Below are 22,466 nucleotides of genomic sequence, written 5' to 3'. Positions count from 1 at the left end.
ATTAGAATTGAGAAAAGATAGGCTGGGATTGATTTGGAACCTTGTACTAATTGTTCTATCTGTTATTGTTTTGCTTCTTTCTTAAGAGCCCAATTATTGTCCTATCTGTTATTGTTTTGCTTTTTTTTACTGTTGGTGTTGCATGAGAGAGCAGCCACCTTAGATGAATTAAATGAATAAGACAAAATCTGCTGAAAAGTGAGCCTGTGTGGCTGCTCTCTCATGCAACAGCCGGTCCACGAAATGCCTTCTGCAATGGTCCCTAGAAAATCCCTTACCTTATAAGTATCCCTTTCTACTCTATGCTTTGTATGGGTGCGTGTGCCCGTGCGAGATCTTCTTTGGGAGATTTTATATGGACGGTTCAGATCATCCTATGGTGCAAGCCTTACGGTACTTTTGAAAAATACTGGACTATATGGTCGGGCATACACCACATAAAAACTCGGATACCACCAAAATGAGGGGTCCTCCTATCGAGGTTTTTATACGATGAGTGGGCGTGCACTGTTAGGGGCAGCTGCCCTTCTATTTAATCTAACAGCAGCCACTTTTTCCACTTTTAAATAGGGTGTTGTTGGATCCAATATTAAGGGCTGCTGCCCCTTACACTTGCATGTCCGCCCACTCATCATATAATTTCTCCCTTCTAAGGCCCTGTTCACTTTAGATTGTGGCAACCGATGGTGAGGCCCCAAACTGATTATTGGACGAATATTAAATGTAATTTTAGTCTAATAATCGGTTTGGAGCCTCACCATCGGTTGTCACAATGTGAAACGAACCGAGCCTAAGTAGGTGGAATATGGAGTGATGATGTGTGACCGTTGAAGTGTCTCATACGGGATACAGACACAACCCTTAATTAATTGAATGGGACTTGGACAGTGGGAAATGTCGGACAGTGTCCCTTAGACACTGTGGAAAAAGTCGGACACTTAAGACATGTTCCATATTGGATTATGTATTTGTATTATTTTCCCTGTGGGCTAAACATTAGGGGTATTCTTTGTATATAACATGGAAAAAAAGAAAAAAAAATTATACGGGATGTGGTTACAGAATAATGGATTCTTACTATATTGGACTCTAGAGATGAGATACTTCTCAGTCGTCGAATTGTAGTGAGATTTAGAAGATTTTTAGTGTTGGACGGTCCTACAAGGTGTTCAAATTTCATTGTGTTTGAGTGAGAACTGGCCATATAGGAGAGAGAGATTTTAGGCAACTTCCCAAACATCTTGAAATTTCACAGGCTTAATTGATTAAATTGTTTTGAATTTGAAAGTGGAGAGGTTGCCATGAGTTATTATAATCGGATTCTATTCTAAGGGAAAATCGTTGCCGGAGAACCCACAAAGGGTATGGATATTCAAACTAGACAGTGTACATGTGCTTATTTTGAATTATTGGCATTGCTTTTAAGGGGGTATTTAGATAGTTCTGAGTCTATTCTCATACTCATTAACATTGAGCAGCACTCAGGATTTATATTTCCATTAAAAATGTCACATCCCATAACTTCAATGATATTTTTTATGAATGAATTTTTTTGTGAAATTATTTTCAGATTAGAATAATGGCCACACTGAATCTACCCCTCAAATTGATTATATCTTTGTTGAAACAAATAGATAAAAAAGAGAGACAGATCGTAAATGCCGCTGCAAATGGAGCAGTATTTACTTCAAGAAGTATCACGCTGGGACATGCCTAGTGAATTTCTCCTCTTTTTTTTTTAATAGATGCTTGGTTTTAGTTTTGAAGACAGATAGAGCTTTTGACATATAATATGAGCATTCTCTTAAAAAATGATACTCAAGCATCATTCTGTTATAAAATTATGCTCAATCAGTGTCACTATTTACTCTACGAGTAAGCCCTTTCTCAGCTCTTTAATTTTCATTTTCTTCTCTTCAACAAAAGCCGCGCAAAGAAATAGAATTGGCGGGGAAAGAGGTTTATGACCCTCCAGTAAATCCAAAGGAAGAGAACATTGGGAGCCAATTAAGAAAGATATCGCTCTAGGTTCCAAGCATTTGGGAGCTCCGATTCCGTTTCTGATAAACTGACAATATACAGACCATGGCTCATCGATCAGAACCTCCTCTACATTGGTAGTGAGATTACGCATGGGCGTCTGTCTGGAAAGTTACGAAGACTCATGTGTGGATGTGAAGATATTCAAACTAGGCAGTGCACCAGAGGAATGTAGGAGGTACAGAGATGTTTTCAAGGGAGATTGCCATATTACCACTAAGACAACATGAGAATGCAATGAATTTTATTGGTGCAAATAACGATCCAAAAATTGTCATAGTTGAACAATATCTCAATTTGTTGTAGAATTCATTGATCTAAATTCACATGTCATGGCCTGCTTGCATGCAAAGGAAATTGTTTGTTGTGAAAAGTGAAAATATGAACATAAAATTCACATGAGAGTTTTCGAAGGAACGAAACTCGAGAGTTTTCGAAGGATCCGCAAAGTCAGCAGATTGGTTATATAATAAAATCATAGCGCTGGTCATTTTTTGGGTAAAAAGCACTCATTTGTTTAAGTTCGTCTCAGCTTTCGATCTTTGGGAGGGTTGGCGATCGGTGTGCTCTGAAGGTATGAGTCGTCCAAAGAGAAATCTGAAATGGGAAGCTCCTCTTGAAGGTTTTACTAAATTAAATTTTGATGGGTCATGTTTTGGAAATCCGGGTCCAGGTGGGATTGGAGGCCTTCTTAGGGACTCCCAAGGGGGCGTTTTGTGGGCTTTCGCAGGTCCCATTGGAAGATCTGATTCGTCTGAAGCGGAAGTAAGGGCGGCATATCAAGGGATTAAGCGTTTAAGTGTTGATTCCTATGATAGGACAATTGTGGAAGGAGACTCTTCTAATGTTATCGGTTGGTTATCGGGCCGAGTGGTTCCTCCGTGGCGTTTTTTAAGCTATTTTGAGGAAATTCATGATCTCATCTCAGAATCCGATATGGTTTGTAAGCATGTTAGGCGTGAAGCAAATGGAGAGACGGATTCCCTCGCTAAATCTGGTGTTGCAAGAGAAGGGCTGGAGTGGTTCGACTTCCTTCCTCCGTGAGAAAAAGGGGCTGTTACTTTGATGTTTCTTTTCCTGTTTTTCTTGTATTAAGATTCTAGTTTTATCTTTGTATCTCTGGTGGTCCATCTCGGATCCCTTTTTCTATATATTATCATTTCAAAAAAAAATAAAAAATTCACATGACCGGACTTCCCATACATAATCGGATAGCTAAAAGATTTCCTCAGCGTTGTTCATACACGACGCATGGAGAAGTACCCCGAATTGAGGATAACAGCCTAGAAGAAGCTCATATACCACAACGTGAATACCCGAGATCAAACATAGCAGCCCAAAAGTAGCTCATGCCCCCACAACATGAATACCCTGTAAGTGTTCGATACAATATGAACACCGGCAACGGATCTTAGCGATTCAACATTGAGAAAATCACATGTAACAATATGGAATAAATTGAACTGAGAAAAAGACATACCGGAAGCCATGAATCTTATTTTTCTTTCTCTTAAGGTTTCTCTTTGCTACACAATAGTCGGTGATGGGGACCGGTTTCCTTTCTCTTCAAGCGTGGATTCTCAAAGTTTGGAAACAAATTCGTTGTGTGCAAATAGGACCCAAGAGTACTTTTTATAAGCGTTTGTGGGAAGAGATGCGACTCCTCATCGCGCCGATCCCTCTCCCCAAACGTCTCTTTACGTTTATACCTTTTCACATAAAGTCTTTTCATTAATGACTTTTCACAAAAGTAATTAACTAACCAAATGATCTTGACCGTCGATCTTGCAAAAGCCACATCCACCGTTAGGATTATTTCCTAACATTCTCCCACTTGGCTAGCAAGATCTTTGAGCCAAACATAAGGATCATAACTTTAAATTAGTTAGATAATAAACCCAACATTCCGTTTAGCAAAAACTACCAACAATAAACCATGTAACCATTGGGTCACCAACTCTACCCAATAGCCTACCCCATGATTATATTATTAGTAATTCTTACTAACATGAATGTAAAAGCATACATGCATAAGATGTAAACATGGTCCAAAATAGTCTACAGACATTCTACCTCTTACTCACAATCCATTTACGTAATGTGCACAAAATGGAGCGGTAATATATATCAGAATCATAAAATAAAATGTGATCACAACAGTGTATCTCAATACCTAATGCAGACTCCCACTGTCATAGGCTATCAAAAGTGTCAACCAACCTTATGCGCGCTACATGCTCTCTGAAGAGCTTTGGTGACAAGCCCTCAGTCAAAGGATCTGCCAACATAAGTGCGGTGCTTATGTAATCTTCAGATACACACTGATTCTGAACTTCCTCACGACAATATGTCAATACATTGACCACATTACTTGATTTGTCGTTCTTGGAATTGTAAAACCGCAGCGGAATTATCACAATACATTCCCAGTAACTTGTAGACTATCAACAAGATAAAACCCTGAGATAAAATTCCGCAACTTCAAGGCATAGTACAAGGCCTTGAAGTACACAATAAACTCCGTACCCAAGGTGGAAGCAACTGAGTGTCAATTTGACATTCTTCCACAATTTAGGACTTTCTGCAAAATATATTAGAGCAGAACTCTAGGTGTTCCGACAACAGTCGGAATTAGATTAACCAATCACACTAGGGTTATCTCATTTACTTTATGTGAGCATTAAACCTTTAGTCCCTTACAGACAATATATAACCTTTTGGCAAATTTCCAATGATCCATACATAAATAACATTGGTACTTTCTAAATTTGCCCACCATATAGGTTATACACAGATAGGTGCAGATTTAAATATTCAATAGACCCCAATTGCGGAACTATTAGGGAACCTCTTTATCTACTCCTATAATGAATCGATCCTGGGACCTTGGAACTGACTGAATATATCACCCTTAACTATAGGAACACTACAAATTGAGTAATTTATCCATATTCAATACTTAGGACTTTACCAAGATAGACTTTCTGCAATCTCAACAATCCTCGAGTCCCAACTAGGTGAATCTAAACTCCTATTATGTAGGATGCTTCACCTGAATTCTTTTGTATGAATATCATTGAACATGGCTAAGTACTACTAGCAAGTAGTATACCATCAACACATAACACGAGAAAAATAATATTACTCCTCCGACCTTAAGATATATCCATTATCCTGTGACAATTCCTTAAAACTTAACATAGAGAATACTTGATGAAACTTTATGTACAATTGTCGAGAAGTCTGCTCTAAACCTTAAGCAGAATCTCTAAGTCTATAGACTATGTGCCTCTTTCCTTAGCCTCAAGGATTGTTCGGTAGTTGTCACCACCAAAACATCTATAATGTGGGTTGTTAACTTATATGTGTCTTTTAATGTTCCAATGAGCATTGGTACCACCTTATCTTGGATTACCAGTACCGGTACTACAATCTGGTTCTCCTTAAAGGTGATTTTACTAAAGACACTACACTCCCACTAAGGTCACCATCCTTTAGAAGTCTTGGCACATTTAATCCCGACAATATACGTACTATGGGTCAATCAACAGAACCTAAAACCTTAAATACTTTAAGATAATCTATGAAATTGCAACTTATGGTCATAGAGCTTAATCACTATATTCGTGGGTTATAAACTTTTGCCTCATGTAAACAACCCAAAGTTGCATGTTTCCCAATTTCAGCTTTCTTATGACCTAAATCTTAAAGGGTCTTAGGCACAGCCTTACTTGGATCACAAAATACATGGGTGTTTTAAGAGTTTTAACCCACAATCTTAGGGCCTCTACTTCTGATTAGAGAGACACATTTAAATATGGCTAGAAAATTTAACCAAAAGGGTAACACCTTCCGCCACCAACTGTCAGAGTCCAAAGATCCAAGATGTCATTGTGAATGACCTTTAGTAGATCAATACTCTTGGTAACACCCTAAACCGATTAATCTTTGTATATTTCTCCTTCAATGTACCCCGTATCATTGTTTAAATCGATAAAATCAAGTGAATTAAGAATTCTTCTTTTACCCAACTATCCTCAGATATGTGGTTAAAAAACTTAACCTACTGATTGGATAAATTCTTGTTCACGCGATTTCATTTATTTCTAACAATACTGATTATTTTATTCTAATGCAAGGTAGGCCAAGTCTGACCTTGAGAGAAGTGCAATCCAAGTCAATAAGGATTGCCTTGAAGAGAACCAAAATCACTAAATGGGAAATGGAAAACTAGAGAGAATCCATTATACTTCCAAACCTTGATTCATAGCCAAAGGAATCAAGTTTTTCTAGAATAAGATTTCTAGTTCATATGAAACCAAAATTTCAGAAAAGAGTGGCGAGTAATAATGGATTCAACAGCCACCTTTATTCTATTTCCCGATATAATGGTATACTCTCCTCTACTAAGCACCTAACTCGCACCAAGACCTCACATAGAATTCTAAATGTACAAATCTTTTTCCGGAGTACTTACGAAATAGAAATCATAATATACAAAGATATGGTATTAATTCCAGGCCATATCAAACTTAAGGGATCCATACTTTAAGTATGTGTCATTTATTATTCAAGATAATGGCACTTGATACAAAGTTCACTCTCTTTAATTGATAATGCTAAGACTAGTCTATATCTTCATGACTCTAATGCTGCCATTTAAAATAACCAAGAGGTGTGTCGAAAGTGAGCACAACCAAGGTTCTGAATCTAAAGCCTTTCAAAGTGTGCTCAAAACTACAACTTTGGTGAATATACTTTAAGGTTATCAAAACACATCATAAGGGTATTTACAAGTGCTTCCAATGATCCTCTAAAATATTCACTAACTACATTCAAGAACTCCTTTGCATTTTCGAGTCTTAAAAATATCTCGAATTGCATAAAAAATGGAGGTCTACCATTACTACTAGAGTGATACTAACATTGAACTCCCACTATTCATAAGCATCTTTTAGATGTGGGTTTAGTGAGCCTGTCATTCAATGATACATAGTCTAGCCTTTTGTAGTCTTGAATTATGCAGATCTATTCCAATACTCGCTAAGGTTTCTGACCCACTAAAGTACTCAACATAATCGGTATCTAGAAAAGACACTAAGATACCAACAACTTCAATGTCACAGACACAGACTTGCATTTCCAAACATGCTCACTTCTTATAACACCTATTCAGTCCAGAAATGGAGTATAATTAACTCAATCCACGATTTTAATCAATCCAACTGAAAAGAATGACTAAAATGTATAAAATCATGATGATACATAAGTGTGCTTCTAATTAGATACCATATGTGCCATCGTGGGTCGTCTATTGGACCGTGCCATGATGCAGAATTGGTTTCTAGTTTAGAAAACACAATACCATGATTATGAAGAGACACCGGTGTATCACCGTGGTCGTCCGTTGGGCCGTGCCACGGCACACAATTGGTTCTCACATACAATACTCAATCAATTTATCTTAAGGGAAAATTAGTTAGATTGCCCAGAATCACAAAAAAACACAAAAAATGTGACCCCGACGAAACATCAGACGTGTCATTGTGGGCCTTCCGTTGGGCCGTGCCACAACACACAAACGATTTTCAATTCAGGAAATCACAATACTGTGATTCTGGCGAGACACCAGGCGTGTCACCGTGGGCCGTCCGTTGGGCCGTGCCACAGCACACAATTGGCTCTCCCATGAGACCAACTAGGGCCTGATAACCCTATACTTGAGGCGCACATCACCGTTGGGCAGAAGTATAACCCCAAACCAGGTTACCCAGGCCTAGCCCTCTCACACCGCCTATTTGTGCAAAACAACAGTCATCCGTTGGGCTAAGTGTTGCTCTTGGACAAATAGTCGCAATTGAAAGTGGTTCATAGTCCATAAATGTGTCATTGTATGCGACACTGTTCTCAAAATTAACCATGTAACCTTCAGCGATTTCGTTTCCCAGTTGGAATCGCAGTTCTTTGTTCATTCATTTAGTGACCAATCATAACAAGATATAGTTCAATTTCAACTAAAAATAATGAACAACGTAATAAACTTGTGTATACAAAACCAACTTTCAAGTTCCATGATCAAACATAATTCAATGTTTTAGGATTTGAAAATACACACTATCAGTTTATTATAACCATAAGCTTGGGTTTTAAGCATATCTGGCATGAACTAATGTGCATTCAAGTTAAAAGTTTAGTCCCATATATGATTTCAACTAATCATTTTAACCCTTAAGTTATATGCAAAACATAAAGCATGTAAACAACATATAGGGGTGCTTAAGTTAAGAATTAGAAACCAAAGGTGTTCATTGACTGAGTTTTAATCAATAAACAACATCAAAACTTTACATAACTGGGTCTCCATAGCATTTAGTTAATTCTTCAAGAGTTTGAAATCAAAATTAAACTCAAGGCCCACTTTAAAAAACCCAAAAGTTATAAAATTACACTAGAATTTTAAAATCCAGACTCCGAACACCAAAACAGACCTTGGAAACAGGTTCATAATGGTCTAAAACCATAGGAATGGTCTAACCCAAGTCCAAAACCCCAAAATATTTGACTTAAAATCAAACTTACAAAATCAAAAGTCTTGATTTTACACTGTAACTATATTATACAGTGCTTAAATACCAAAAATGACCTCAAAAATTGGTCCAGAACGGTCTGTAACCTTAGGAACCAATCTAATCCGAGCCCAAAACTCCAAAACTTTTGACTCAAAACCAAATTTATAAAGTCAAAAGTGTTAAAAATACACTATAAGTGTATTATACAGTACTCAAATGGCAAAATGGATAGTAAAAATGGTTTCAAAGGGTTGCAAAACGTTCGGAACCAGTTTTACTTGGGCTAAAACCCTAAAATATTTGACTCAAAAACCAACTTGAAAAATCAAAAGTTTTTGAATTTACACTATACCTATATAATACAGATGCCAAATGCCAAAACTGACCTAAAAAATGGATTCAAAATGATGTAAAACCTCAAGAACCACTATAATCTGGCTAAAAATCTCACAAAAATGGGCCAAACAGAGTCAAACACAGATTTGGGCTGTTTAGGCCTATGGGCCGGTTCAGGTCGGGTTGGGCCATGCGGTCTGGTGGGCTTAGAGGGTCTACTGGGCCCTTTTTAATTGAAAAGCCCGTCCCGGATCCTTGATGGGCCCGCGCGGCCCGGTTCGGCCCGCCAAGCCCGACACTATTCATCGTCTTCTTCATTAAAATAGTGAAAATTCCAGCAAAATCCGAAAAAACACTCAAAGTTCGATTTATTATTGCGGCTTCGTTTGAAGTCCGATTGAGGCTCACAATACGCCGTTGGACTCGTCTCTCGACGAACTTCGTAACCACGCAGGAAAATCTCCGGTCGGACAAGCCGGTTGCCGGCGGCACACTGTTTTCCGGCAAGGTCCAAAACTTCCCCAAAAGTTAAAATTTTCATCTTTAAATCGCCGCCAAAAGCAATCCAGACATCGGATCGACGAACCGTTTGTTACGTTGGATTCATGGGAACACAAGCAATGTTTCAGTGCCATTTAATCATCGATCCGACTCCAAAATTGATGGCGGCACTCAAAATACAAGTTTTCACAAACCCTATTTCAATTACTTTTAATGCGATTTTCTCGCCGGAACCGTGGCTCTGATACCACATGTAAGTGTTCGATACAATATGAACACCGGCAACGGATCTTAGCGATTTAACATTGAGAAAATCACATGTAACAATATGGAATAAATTGAAATGAGAAAAAGACATACCGGAAGCCATGAATCTTATTTTTCTTTCTCTTAAGGTTTCTCTTTGCTACACAATAGTCGGTGATGGGGACCGGTTTCCTTTCTCTTCAAGCGTGGATTCTCAAAGTTTGGAAACAAATTCGTTGTGTGCAAATAGGACCCAAGAGTACTTTTTATAAGCGTTTGTGGGAAGAGATGCGACTCCTCATCGCGCCGATCCCTCTCCCCAAACGTCTCTTTACGTTTATACCTTTTCACATAAAGTCTTTTCATTAATTACTTTTCACAAAAGTAATTAACTAACCAAATGATCTTGACCGTCGATCTTGCAAAAGCCACATCCACCGTTAGGATTATTTCCTAACATACCCGAGATCGAAGATACCAGCTCATGCCCCCACAATGCCTTGGTTCAAGTGTTTCTCGGAGTTTCAGCTTTTCTTTTGCAGTGTTCTTTGTTTGGGAGTTGAGAGCATCCTTGCTGAAATAGCTGAACTAACACTGCTCTTGCTCGTTGAGAAATAACTTGTTTTCCCTTTTTCAGCAGCATTATTTGTTTGGGAGTTGAGTGTAGATCCTTGCCAAACTAACACTATCAATAAGATCAAAATATCAATGGTTTATCTTTAAAAAAAGACATTTGTATACAGCTACATCCATTTGAAACCTACACTCCTATTGGTAAGTTATAGTGGCATGGCCTATCTACATTATAAACCTTATGTCTAAGATAAAAGGTTTATATATCTTACGTATCCATTTTTCGTTTGCTCCAATGTCCCAAGTTCATCATATAAATTAGCACGATGGCTCATGCTGTTTGTGTTCCTGAAGTTTAAAAATGCACATATTCTGTTATCGTGATAAAATCATTCCATCGCAAATAAAATGTTGTCGCTATATTGGGACAGTATTGGGACTAGGTGTGCAAGTTTGGCCCTGTGAACTCTGACCCGCCCTGAGCCCGAACAGGGTCAGGGTTGGAAAATCTAACCCTGAGGGCGGCTTGGGTTCATTTTGTAGGCCCTGACTCAGGGTCGGGTCGGGCTCAGGGTTGATACCTCGGGCCAGCCCAGCCCGACCCTATTTACAGTTTGGCCCTGACCCGCCTTGACCCGACCCTGTGTGACCGAAAAATCTTCAACTTAAAGTTATAGATAGAATTTTCATTTTCTTTTTATATGGCCAAGTTTTCTTTTTTATGAGATTTGTTGCCATGGGTAGAATATTTGCATGTATTTAAGCTGCACTATAATATAGTATACAATAAGGTATAGATTCCTTTAGTATAGCCGTATAGGTATTTGTATTGCAGATTATTAATAGCTATAAAGAAGTTTTGAAGAGAACTTCCACTGGCTGGAAGGTAAATATTGCATATGATCTTCTTTTTGTAGCATGGTAGATGATGGTGTAAATATTATATATATAAGCTTTTCCTTTTGGCTTAACCTTGGGTTCAAGTGTGCTTACTGTTTGGATGTGATCGCTAAAGCATACATACAAATGTGCCCTTGCTCAACGGAGATCCAATTGATTGGCTCATCATAAATTCCTTTGAATTGCCCCAGTGCATGAAAAAAATTGCCATGTCACACTTATCTTCGTATAGTTTATTTTTTATAGTTTTGAGTTTTCTATTGATAGCTCTCCTTTCTTTTTCTTTTTCACTAGGGTCAAGCAGGCCGACCCAGCCCGGCCCAGCCCAATCAAGCGGGTCAGGGCTAGGCTATACCCTGCAGGCGGGCATTGTGTTGAGGGCGGGTTAGGGCTGAGATAATGGGAAACAGGGCTTGGCTAGGGTTTTGAAAAACCCGGTCCAACCCGACCCTGTTGCAGCCCTAATTGGGACCAATACATTCGTGACTCAATTATTTTAGAACAACTAGCGAAGGGTAAAAAATGCCGCCACTTTATCAATTTGGGGAGTCGATTTATCACTCCCCTATTTATCATCACCAAATATAATTTATTTTGAGAGAGAGAGAGAGAGATTTTCCCCATTTTCTTCACACCTGCCCTACGCCTTTCTTATCACTTGAGAAACTAATTTATCGTGACAAAAAAAAAATCACGGTTGCCAAACATGGCCTAAGATAGATATGGCTTAGTTAAAATGAAATACATAATATCTTAGGGAAATTTCGGAACTGGCTTGTGTAGAATTTAGTAGCAAATTCAGGTATGAAAATGCACTTTACTTTAGCAAATGATACAGGTACTCCCTTTTTTATAATGGCACTACTCCCTTCAATCGATAATTTTTTGAGTAGTTATTGGTTTGATTTTCCGAAAGAAAATGATATCAGCACAACTATATTTTGATATTTTCGCTAACCCGTCTTGTCTTTTTGTGCTTAAAGAGCTGTCAAAAGGTTATTACATATCCCAAAAAGCTCTCACGAGCCAATGAAAGAACGAACCAAGTAAAGAAGAAAAGACAGCTGGGTTTGTGAAAATATCAAAATAAGGTTGTACTGATAACATTTCCCTTAACTTAAGCAAATTAGAAAAAGGTTAAATAAAGAGAGCAGTTCATTATCAAATCAAGGGAGTGTAAATACCAATTCCCTGCCACAAAACTAAAAAATTATATCAATCATGCTGACCTCCAATCAATAAACATATGCTCACAAATGATAGATTTTCTGCTAGTTTGTTTTTCAAAATTAGCGTTTGCATCACACTTTAATTTGTGGCATTATCGAAAAATGATAGTGTGGATATCAGTCCCCTTAAGGTTAGTTTAGTTTGCTAATAAGGCTCTATTCGTTTTGATAATTGATTTTGAGCCCAGAATTGATTATTGAACTCAAAATTGCTCGTCTTGAGTTCAATAATCAGCTTTCGACTCAAAAATCGTCTCAAAATATAAAAACGAATAGGGAGTAATCAAACCATGTGAATGGATTATTGTGGAAATCTTCTTTTGAAATGCCATTCCTTTACCCTTTCCATCTCCATTTTTTATTTAAATGTTTTTCTGTTTCTTAGGAATTTAATAAGGGTGCAACTCAGGTCGGGTTGGATAGGGTTGAGGCCAACCCTAACCCGACCCGAGATAGCATTCCCTTAACCCTAACCTAACCCAATCCAACCCAACCCGAGCCTCAGGTCAAGGTTGGTCAACCCTAACCCAACCCGTCTCTAAATCTCTCAACCCTAACCCAACCCATCAAACCCAAAATCTGGTCGGGTTGAGTCAGGTTTCCCTTGGACCAAACAGAAAAATACAATAATCCAAAGAAAATCAAGATAAAATTAGATGACGTAGGTCGGGTTTGGGTCGAGTTGCTAAGGCCTCAACCCTGACCCAACCTGAAATTAAATTGGGTTGGCTTTTCCCAACCCTGACCCAACCCAACCCGAGCCAAAATCGGGTTGAACCTGTTGGGTTCAGGTTGAGCCCGACCCAAGTTGCACCCCTAGAATTTAGAGTCACATATGACCTTAATGGGTAACATGTACACCACCATACAGATGTGGAACAAGGATTGGAATATCAAGGTACTTGCTAAATAATTTCTTAATTAAAAAGCATATGAAATACATAGAATCTTATTAAATTTATTTATTTCAATATAAAAATCCATTCGATTTTTTACCGAGTGGTTCCTGGCTCAAGTTCACTCTAATGAAAATTAAAGAAATAAACAACTGCTGATAATTACAGATTTTTTTGTCTGGTCTGAAGAGGCCTCCGAGTATTTTGTTATGATTTGTATCAGTTTCGATATCGTGGAATACAAACAACTAGACTCAATTTCAAATATAATGGAATTTTTTGAGTTTTTGAGTTGTGCTATATGATGCCCATAGTGCAAAAAATGGCCTAATAAAATTACCACTCTTGCTTTCTGTCTCAAAGAGTAAACCTTACTGAGTCAACCCGCTAGTCTAAGACTATATTTTGGTTCGCTCTAGTCCTGAAGTTTGCAGGAATGAAGAAATGAATACCTTCTTCAGATAGGCAATCCCTTTGGTGATCATAGCAGCACTGATGAAAGGCTGTGAATGAAGAAATGTAGCCACTAGAACAATCATAAACCTGGTTTTGTTACCATGGGAGAATACAAGAAAATTACTGTTCAATGAATTTGACAAGCATATAAATATACATTCCTAGGCATAAATGTATGTACTGTCTGTTTCATCCCCTGTTATACAATCCAATTCAAATCCTAAATCTGTGGTAGGAACTCTAGGAAATGGTGGGAAGAAATCCAAAAACTGGCTTAAAAAAGAACAGAAATACTGACCCAATGAAATCTAAAATAGACTGGATTCACGTACCTTTGTAACTCAGTCTCACCGGAGAAATGACACGGAGAGATAATAGGTGGCCTTCCCATTTGTTGATTGGAAGACCCAAATATTCCAGTCAAAACAATGGGTTGCAGACATTATAAATCAATCATGTTGTCCACAGAGGCGATGATTTCCACCACAGCCAACTGAGTCTCTTATGTAGATCTGGTTCAGATCTACTTCTAAATGGTAAGATGAGATCAAAACCAGTCCCTATCAATTGAATGAAAATTAAGATCAAATGAGTCCAAAAAAAAAACAGTAACTTGCTGTAATTGACAAGGAAAAAAAAAGGAAATGTGGAAATTATGCTGAAATTGCATGGAAAACACGTAATGATGAGCAAGAATAGTGACGACCTAAATCTTTATTGAATTTTCAATGAAAGGTAACAGTAAAATGAAACTTAGCTCAGTTTAAAGCTCAAAGTTAAGAAGTAGACGAAGTGGAATGCCTTCTTGGGCAAGAATTCCCTTCAAAAGTTTCCCCCGAAATTCAAAAGAACCAATATTTATATGGGGTGACCAACACTAGACTCCTCATATTACAAAACTACCCTCACTAAATCTATAAATCTCTTCACATGCTTAGTACAAAATATGCCCCCTACATGTATACCCTACAAGTACATGTAATTAACATGAATTGCCCTCTTACACATTGGCCAGGACCCAGTCCTCATCAGTCTCCCATGGTTTCATTGTATGCATATCTGCATTCAGATAATACAAAGGTCAAATCCATGTCCTGTAAGAGACTACAACATGACTTGGAAAATAAAATGGGTCAAGTATGCATGCACCTAGAAGCAGATCATGAACAGCAACCAATGATTTCTGTGAAGCAAACTAAAACCAATTTGAAACACTGAAATCACGAAGCTTTCGGAGGTGTGCCTCCATTTCTTTTCTAGTCTTGATCCACTCTTCTTTCTCAATGATGGTGGTGGGATCATCCCTTTCACTCTGAAAATATAATATCACTGCAGGATCAGCAAAAGTGGAACAAAGAGAAGTTAACACAGAGAAATGTATAGAGAATTCAGGTTAGTCACCATAGGAATTATTTTGAAGGAGTTTCCATTGTCGCGTATAATCAGCAGGTCATTCCTCCTATCTCTGTCTCTTCCTCCTGGAACTGTTACCTGCGGTACAAAGCCAGACAGATACTCTTTCAATGGAAATAGATAAGGAATAAAAGATCAAATGATTAGTTAAAGAATGCGCAAGCAAATTTTTTTGTTTTTTTTAAAATGGGGATGCGCAAGCAAATTATGCTTTGTTGACTGATTAATTAATGTAAATTTGCCCAATATGAGGAATTCTGTGGACGAAATTTTTAGGAGACCATAACATTGCTTGATGAAATGTCATTTGAGGCAATCTAACCATGTTATGAAACTAAGAGGTAAAAACTTTGCCTTTGATAAGTAAAACTTGACTTGTTTCTAGTTACCATTTTTTAGTTTATTTTATTAACAAGCCCACTTAGCACGTTTATCCAATCATTTTTCTATTTCTGGCTAGTGGTTAAGCCAATCTTGACCAGATTCCATTGTTAATAGAGCACAACAGGATGTGAGACCTTTTGTGCAGTAAGTTTAATGTTCACATCATTTAACCTTTTTTTGAATGATATTCCCATCTTGTACCCTTTTACTAGCTTTCTTCAATTTTGTATTAAAAGTTTCTAGTGAGCTAAGCTCAACCAGATTCCATTTGAAAGACAGAACAGGAATATGGTCTGCAGCTATCAAATCATATTATGAGATAATGTCTTTCGTTTTTGACGTCATTTAATGTGTTCGATTAGCTTTATCCTCGTGTTATTAGCAAGTCAACTTGGCTAGTTCATCCTAGTCTAACCAGATTCAGTTATGAAGACAATGCACAGGAATCATCAGCGAATCAGACTAACTAGTCCAACCAGGGAGTTTTGTATAGAGATTAGAGAGTTTTTTTTTCCCTTTTTGAATAGCATTGGTATAGAGAGTTTCTCAGATTTTTTGGAGATAGGTTTCTGAAACCTAGTCTGTGGTACTTCTGGCAACAATCAGAAACAGAGGAATGCAATCTGCAGGAGAACCATGTAACTGCTGAGTTTAGTCCTTTTTTCTCTGTAGTCTTTTGATTGGGAGTTAAGCTTAATTACACTAACCCGATTTTAAAGGAGAACCATGTAACTTTGGAGCCCAGAGTTTTAAAACTCCCACGCGTCCATGTCGAGTCCCTTTTACCTTGGCCGCGTTCCGCGTTTTGCCGTACATAGTCAATAAAAACTCCTTTGACTCTCCATCAATTTTCAAAAAAAAAAAAAAACTCCTTTGACTCTCCCGAATTATGACCGCATCAACCGAGTACTTGACCGCATCGTGCCGAGTCGACTAGGATTTTCTTCGGCTGCGCTCCGCGCCGAATCCGCGTTTTTAAACACTGGTGGAGCCCCTACATATAATTGCATTAGTGTCTTTGTGTTTATGAGAGACCAAACAACTGCACACCCACACCCACCTCGCGGCAAGTGCCATTGACTCTGAATCCAATGTAATCCAGCTCAAAAAGTATTCTGTCAAGAATGGACCATTGGACTGAGAACTGTGAGCAACTATTAATCAACTAAAACTAATTCATGTTGAATACTGTTCTCTACAGCATCATTTTGAAGTAACTTCAGATCCCACGACACCAATAACCCTCCTTTCAAGCTGATTTCGTCCAAATGCAACCATTGACACCCTTTCCAGGCCTGGAATTCACTCCCTTGTCCACAGTAGATAATTAAGTTGCAACATGACAATCACCACCAACTTAATAATCATCTCCTTAATCTTTTTTTCTTTTTGATAAATAATAAATCTATTTAAATCGTTTCCTTGATGATCACCCACTTTTCCTGGGTATTATGCCCCTCATATTCAGACTTGGCTTCTCTCCTTCTACTTGCTCTCCTCCCTAGAGGTACATCTGGTCATCCTTCTTCAAGTGGTCTTTAATTTAACAAGTTAAAATAAACTCAGTAGTTACTGGATCATCTCTCTTCTTTTCTCCTACAGTAATGTCCCCATTCTTTTATTCTCTTTACTTCTGTCAGGACAGAAGTGAAATTAACAAAACCTCGAGTTAGCTTTGACTCTAGCTCCCATTTACTTTGGTAAAAGTATTTGAGTTGTAAAGCTTTATTCGGTAAAAAACTTTCAAATAGTAAAGTTTTATTCTAAATCCCATAAATATCATTATTTTTCCAAGTTCAATTCTCACAACACCACACTTGCCTCTCTGTGTAGCCTTGAGCCCATATCTCATATGGAAAATCCTTCATATGACAACCAGCCAACCACAAGGTTGTGAGTTCAAGGCAGGTTAAATAATGTACTTATCTGTCCACACTTGCCTCTCTGTTTGGTTGCCGGGTTTTTTTTGTTCCTGGGAGTTATGTGGGAGAAAAAAATACCCTGGGAGACAGGTGGGGAAAAAAAAGTCCTAGAAGTATCTTGGTAAAATAAAAATCCCATGTTTGGTTGACCGGATTATGGTGGGAAAAAAAAAAACCTTTGTTTGGTTGCTTGAACTGTTGGGTAGAAAAAAATTCTTCTCAAGCTTATTTTTGGTTCCTGAGTTTATTTTTGTTCCTGGGGTTATCTTGGGATGGGATGAAAAGGCAATCATTACAAAAGTGGGATTAAAAAATTCACCCCACAAGCAATCATTACAAGAGTGGGATTAAAAAAAACCTAGTGCTAAAAGGCAACCAAACATGGGATGGGACCAAAATTTAACTTACTCTCCCACATAACTCCCAGGAACAAAAAAATCCTGGCAACCAAACAGAGCATTAGGGACTGTTTAACAAGTTTTTTGGGATCAGCGGCAGCTCAACTTGTCTAGGTTTTGCACCTAAACCATGAGGTCGTAGGTTGAGTCCCAGTTACCTACCAAAACAAATATAAATAGATTTCTGAAACTTGTATGAATGAACTAAATTTTCTGTGATGACATCTTAAAAGTTCAGCTGTAAAAGGGATATACTATCACATGAGCCCTTGAAAAGAGGGTTGGATGAAAAATTCTCACCAAAACTTTTGCTCTGGTGATCGACTTTGTTTTTGAATCAATAACATATATCTCTTCAAAATCTAGAACAAACTCCATGTCATCCTTCCTCCTGTTTTTGTACTGCTTTGTCAAGAAAACCTGTTTCATACAATAATGGACTCAGCATGCAATGAGGGACGAGTCTAAATACAAGCAGCCCTTTCCATTCCTTAAGATTTAAAGTCAGTAAATCCATTGTGTAATGTATAGTCCATGTATCTACTAATTGGATAATCATACATGTGTTTTCATATAGAAGTGTCTTGATGACTTGGCTGTAAATTCCCATTAGAAGCATAAGAATCGGGGCTAAAAGAAGAAAAAGATAATAACTAGTAATTCTATAAACTGATGAACTTTTTAACTTTACAGGCACTTAATAAGATTAATAAACTCAAGGCAATGAGAATAATAAGATAATAATAAACTCAAAGCAATGAGAATAATAAGATAATCATTAGAGGAAAAGATCTCTATCTATTAATACGGATGAATGAAAAAAGGAACACCAGTAGCCTTGGGCTCAACTTGGTTGCCATTAGTACAATTTCTCATGATGAGCCTGTAGAGAAAAGATGGGGTGTTAGGAAGAAGCCACCGCCCGACCATGATTGTTTTCCTTGTATCACAAAAAAAAATGTAATCCTGGTCACTGCTTGATCGAGGCCATAAATGGAGTATTGGCTGGACTGTTTGTGAAGAGGCTCTACAATTACACAATTTCGCGTGATCTACGATCGCACAGTCCTGCCATAACACGAAACAGTGCAATCGCAAGAGGGCATGAGCGACCACGATAGGTCACCGACCTATGTGCCTTAGGAGATGCATCCAGCATGCATTCCTTCACTCTTTTGCTCCACATATGAGTTGGTTGGGAGTTAGGTTTTCTGATGAATTCAAGCTACGCCTCTCTGGAAAACCTGAATCTTGACCCATTCCAATGGGACTAGATAAGGACCTTCTATAGAAACTCCGCCAAAGTCAACAAATCTCCGCTATAGCACAGTAACATGCGGTAGCAGAGGCTTTCACCTCCCGCGATCGTTTACTGATCTTGATCGCAGAGTGATTGAGAACAGTCCAGTCGATTTTTTCTCCATGCAGACACCTTGATACACAATTTAGTTCATGTTGTGTTATTTCCCGTAGTTAAGAATCACTCTAATATATGGATTCGGCCCTCTCCCTGCACATTGGTGCACCCAACAGACCCTATCGTTCACCTCTGCTGTTATAGCAGCTGTTCCACGTCCCCGTGTTTTCCGTTTTCTCATCAGATCTTTTGTCCATCACCCATTTACAGCAGATCCTGCCCTTACCTCTATCCTTAGGTTGATGCTTGGCTTTCTGATTGACCCCTTGCTATTTCATCCCTTTCCCCACATTATCTCTTCATCACCGGTGGCTGATACAGCCCTTGGACGGACCGTGGCTGCTGATATCACTCCATCCCCTCTTGGGCACTTCTCCTCCACGGGATTCGATGCCGAGACACACGGTCAGGTAAGATCATTCCCTTATTGCCTGCTGCCCTATATAGATCCCCATTTGCAGCCTGATTTCATTGACTATCCCTTTCCCTGCCTATATCTTAGACCTTTTGGAGCAGAGTTCTGTCTATTTCTACATCATTTCACATTGTGGACAGATAAGTTCATTATTGCTTCATCCTATAATAGATCTAATTTCTTTGGAATGACCTGTGTTTGCAAATTACACATGGCTGAATTGACCTGTTAATGAATCAACTCAAAGCTTTAAATATTTGCAAACCCTAGTTGCTAATTGAATATCTTTTGGCATGTGTTAATTTGTTCATGGGCTGAATGTGTTGTTTAATTGGAAATCTAGACACTTCTATGTTAACTGGGCAGTACCTATTAATTGATATTGACACCTCAAAACTCAGCCTGCCTTTTCTTGGGTTTTCTACTTGGATTTCATCTAGTTCACATAGGTAAATCCACACCATCCTTTAGATCCTAAATCTCATCCTCCCAAGGTCCTACATCAAAGATGCTTTAGCTACGGAGGGGTATGCAGTTATCTTAAAAATATCAAGACCACTCTTTTAGGACAACCACATCATCAGCTAAGAACCATAAATCAAAGAATCGATAACATCAAAGAAATTTTCTTTAATGAGCTGCCAATGGATGTCTTTTTTAATGAAGGGTGGCTCAGTAACATGACATTATCAAAAGCTTCATGACGAAAAAAATGACATTATTTTGTGTCCAGTGATGCCATAAAGTCAAACTAAATTGCAAAATAGCAAAACCAATCTGAACGTACCTTCATTATCTCCTTGTTACTTTTATATAATGGATCTCGAGGTGCATCAACGGGTGGCTCAGTAACATTATAGCAACCATAATCACTTTTTGAACACCGAATATACTGCAATTATGAAAATGTTAACGAGTTAACGAAATGGTAACAGATTCCTAATACCAAATCTATAGGTATGACTACTCAATTCAATATATTTACAAGAAACTAAGCTTCATGTCCTTTGAAGATAAGTTACCAGCTCAAATTACACTACAACTTCCCAATATTGTGATCACAAGTAATGAGATTATCATTATTGATGCAGTCTGAAAACCCGAAAGGCTCTTCGTTGCGCAGCAACTGAGGCAAAATAGACAAAATAAAGAATAAAATGGCCCTTCGATTCGCAGCGAATGAAATACTTCAATCACCGAGGGGATGATATTTATTTCGATCCCGTCAAAGTCAAGTTTCTTGGAGCGAAAAGAAAAGAACCCTAAAAGCTAACTTAAGACCTGAGCAACTAATCTCAACCATCCATCAAAACTAACTTAAATAAAACCTAAAAACTTACACTAAAACAGCCCTAAAATAGAAATCCCTTCATAGACCTGTACCATGCCGTAAATCGGCCTTAACTTCCTCAAAGCACGCCCAAATCGCTTGATCTTGGGCTCCTTAGATAGGTAATAAAAAAACCTTTCTAATGATACCACAATCAAGCCAAGCGGACAAGATTTGATGGTTAATCTTCAAAATAACAGGACTGTTTACCTTTTGAGGCATGGGCGCCAAGACCTTAGGAATTGCATAAACATCTGTATCTGGTGGAGTAACATACATCTGCACATACAAATCTCGAATCAGAAATCGATAGTGCGAAATCAAGACAGACTATAAATGTCAATTAAACTGACCTCCCTGAAATCAAACACATCATTATCAGGACCAGGCGGTCTCCGTATAAAGAAATCGCAATCAAATAAACTAATCTTATGAAACTCATCCTCATTAATCCTATAATCCACCACCATTTCCGAATCCCATCCCTGCGTATAAACAAAGCTCTTACTCTCCACCATCTCTATATCTTCACCTGAAGCAAATAAACGGTCATATTCTACGTCATAGTCCTTCTTGTTGTCTACTTCTTCTACTTCCTCTTCTTCCATGTCATAGTCGTCTCCGCCACCAGAATCCCCGTCCCCTTCATCTGCTCTAACCCTAAAATCTCTAAAAATATGGGGCTGATTTTTAGGGTTAGGGTTTGTGAGGAGAGACTGGTGGAAAATGGGAGGAGACTTGGTGTGGAAGGTGGGGAATTTTGGGAGGGAGGTTTTTGAGGGTTTGGCGGCAAAGACAGAATGAGGAGGAGAAAAGGGAGGGAGAGATATAAGCAGAGACTTCATTTTTGTTTCTATGTTTTTTTTAGGCTTGCAATTGGTATGTGCTTTTGGACATTTTTACACTGTAAACGGATGGAGAAGAAGATAATTGAGGGAGAATTATTTTATAGGATGTGTGTAGACCTGGCAAACGGGCAGAGTTTTAACTGAAGGGCGTCCTTAGAAAAAAGGGATGAAAGGGTCCTCCCTTGTTTTTGCAAGGGCATCCTTCAGTTTAGAACTCCTATATAAATTGGCCAACTTGGGAGCTGAGACCAAACCCAAATGACCACTACATTCTTGCCTTTTGGCATCAAGGAATTTCTCAACTATTGAAGAATTGCTCTAGAGTCTAACCTAGTGACTCCAACCTAAAGTACCTTATAACCTGACCACTCTGCACTTCCTTTATCTAAAGAAAAAGCTAGTAATTGCTTTCTACCTTCCCCATACACCAACCACTGGTTACATGCTCACACACTAACCTTAATCAATCCTCTTGCCACCATCACTCTTTCCCCACCTTTTATCACCATCTTTTATTTGATCATTTCAAGTGCTCAATAACAATGTATTAAGATTGACCATACAAGAAGGCAAAAAAACCTATTCTTTCACTA

At 38.3% G+C, this 22,466-nt stretch overlaps 1 protein-coding gene across 1 annotated transcript; it reads right to left on the bottom strand.

The window, feature by feature from the left end:
- Positions 1-14,432: 14,432 nt before the first annotated feature.
- PTAC6 (plastid transcriptionally active 6) lies at positions 14,433-22,182 on the bottom strand. The gene is made up of 7 exons (XM_077368562.1): positions 21,379-22,182; positions 21,236-21,304; positions 20,483-20,587; positions 18,164-18,283; positions 15,148-15,237; positions 14,896-15,058; positions 14,433-14,805 (listed from the first exon to the last, which is right to left on the bottom strand). The coding sequence occupies exons 1-6, from the start codon at positions 21,868-21,870 to the stop codon at positions 14,942-14,944; spliced, it is 993 nt and encodes a 330-aa protein (XP_077224677.1). The 5' UTR covers positions 21,871-22,182; the 3' UTR covers positions 14,433-14,805; positions 14,896-14,941.
- Between the last annotated feature and the right edge of the window lie 284 nt (positions 22,183-22,466).

The sequence above is a fragment of the Tasmannia lanceolata genome, unplaced genomic scaffold, assembly GCF_043159265.1.
Source record: "Tasmannia lanceolata isolate RefF3 unplaced genomic scaffold, GAP_Taslan_0.1 ptg000025l, whole genome shotgun sequence".
Classification (NCBI taxonomy): domain Eukaryota; kingdom Viridiplantae; phylum Streptophyta; class Magnoliopsida; order Canellales; family Winteraceae; genus Tasmannia; species Tasmannia lanceolata.
The sequence above is the reverse complement of the archived record's forward strand: the minus strand, read 5'-3'. Positions and strand labels throughout refer to the sequence as shown.

Bases quoted from the DNA above. Each gene is read 5' to 3' on its own strand.
- PTAC6 (XM_077368562.1), bottom strand. From the start codon at position 21,870: ATGAAGTCTCTGCTTATATCTCTCCCTCCCTTTTCTCCTCCTCATTCT. The intron at 20,588-21,235 runs GTAAACAGTCCT...TCATAATTGCAG, and splicing joins TGGCGCCCATGCCTCAAAAG to TATATTCGGTGTTCAAAAAG. The intron at 18,284-20,482 runs GTACGTTCAGAT...TGTATGAAACAG, and splicing joins GTAACAAGGAGATAATGAAG to GTTTTCTTGACAAAGCAGTA.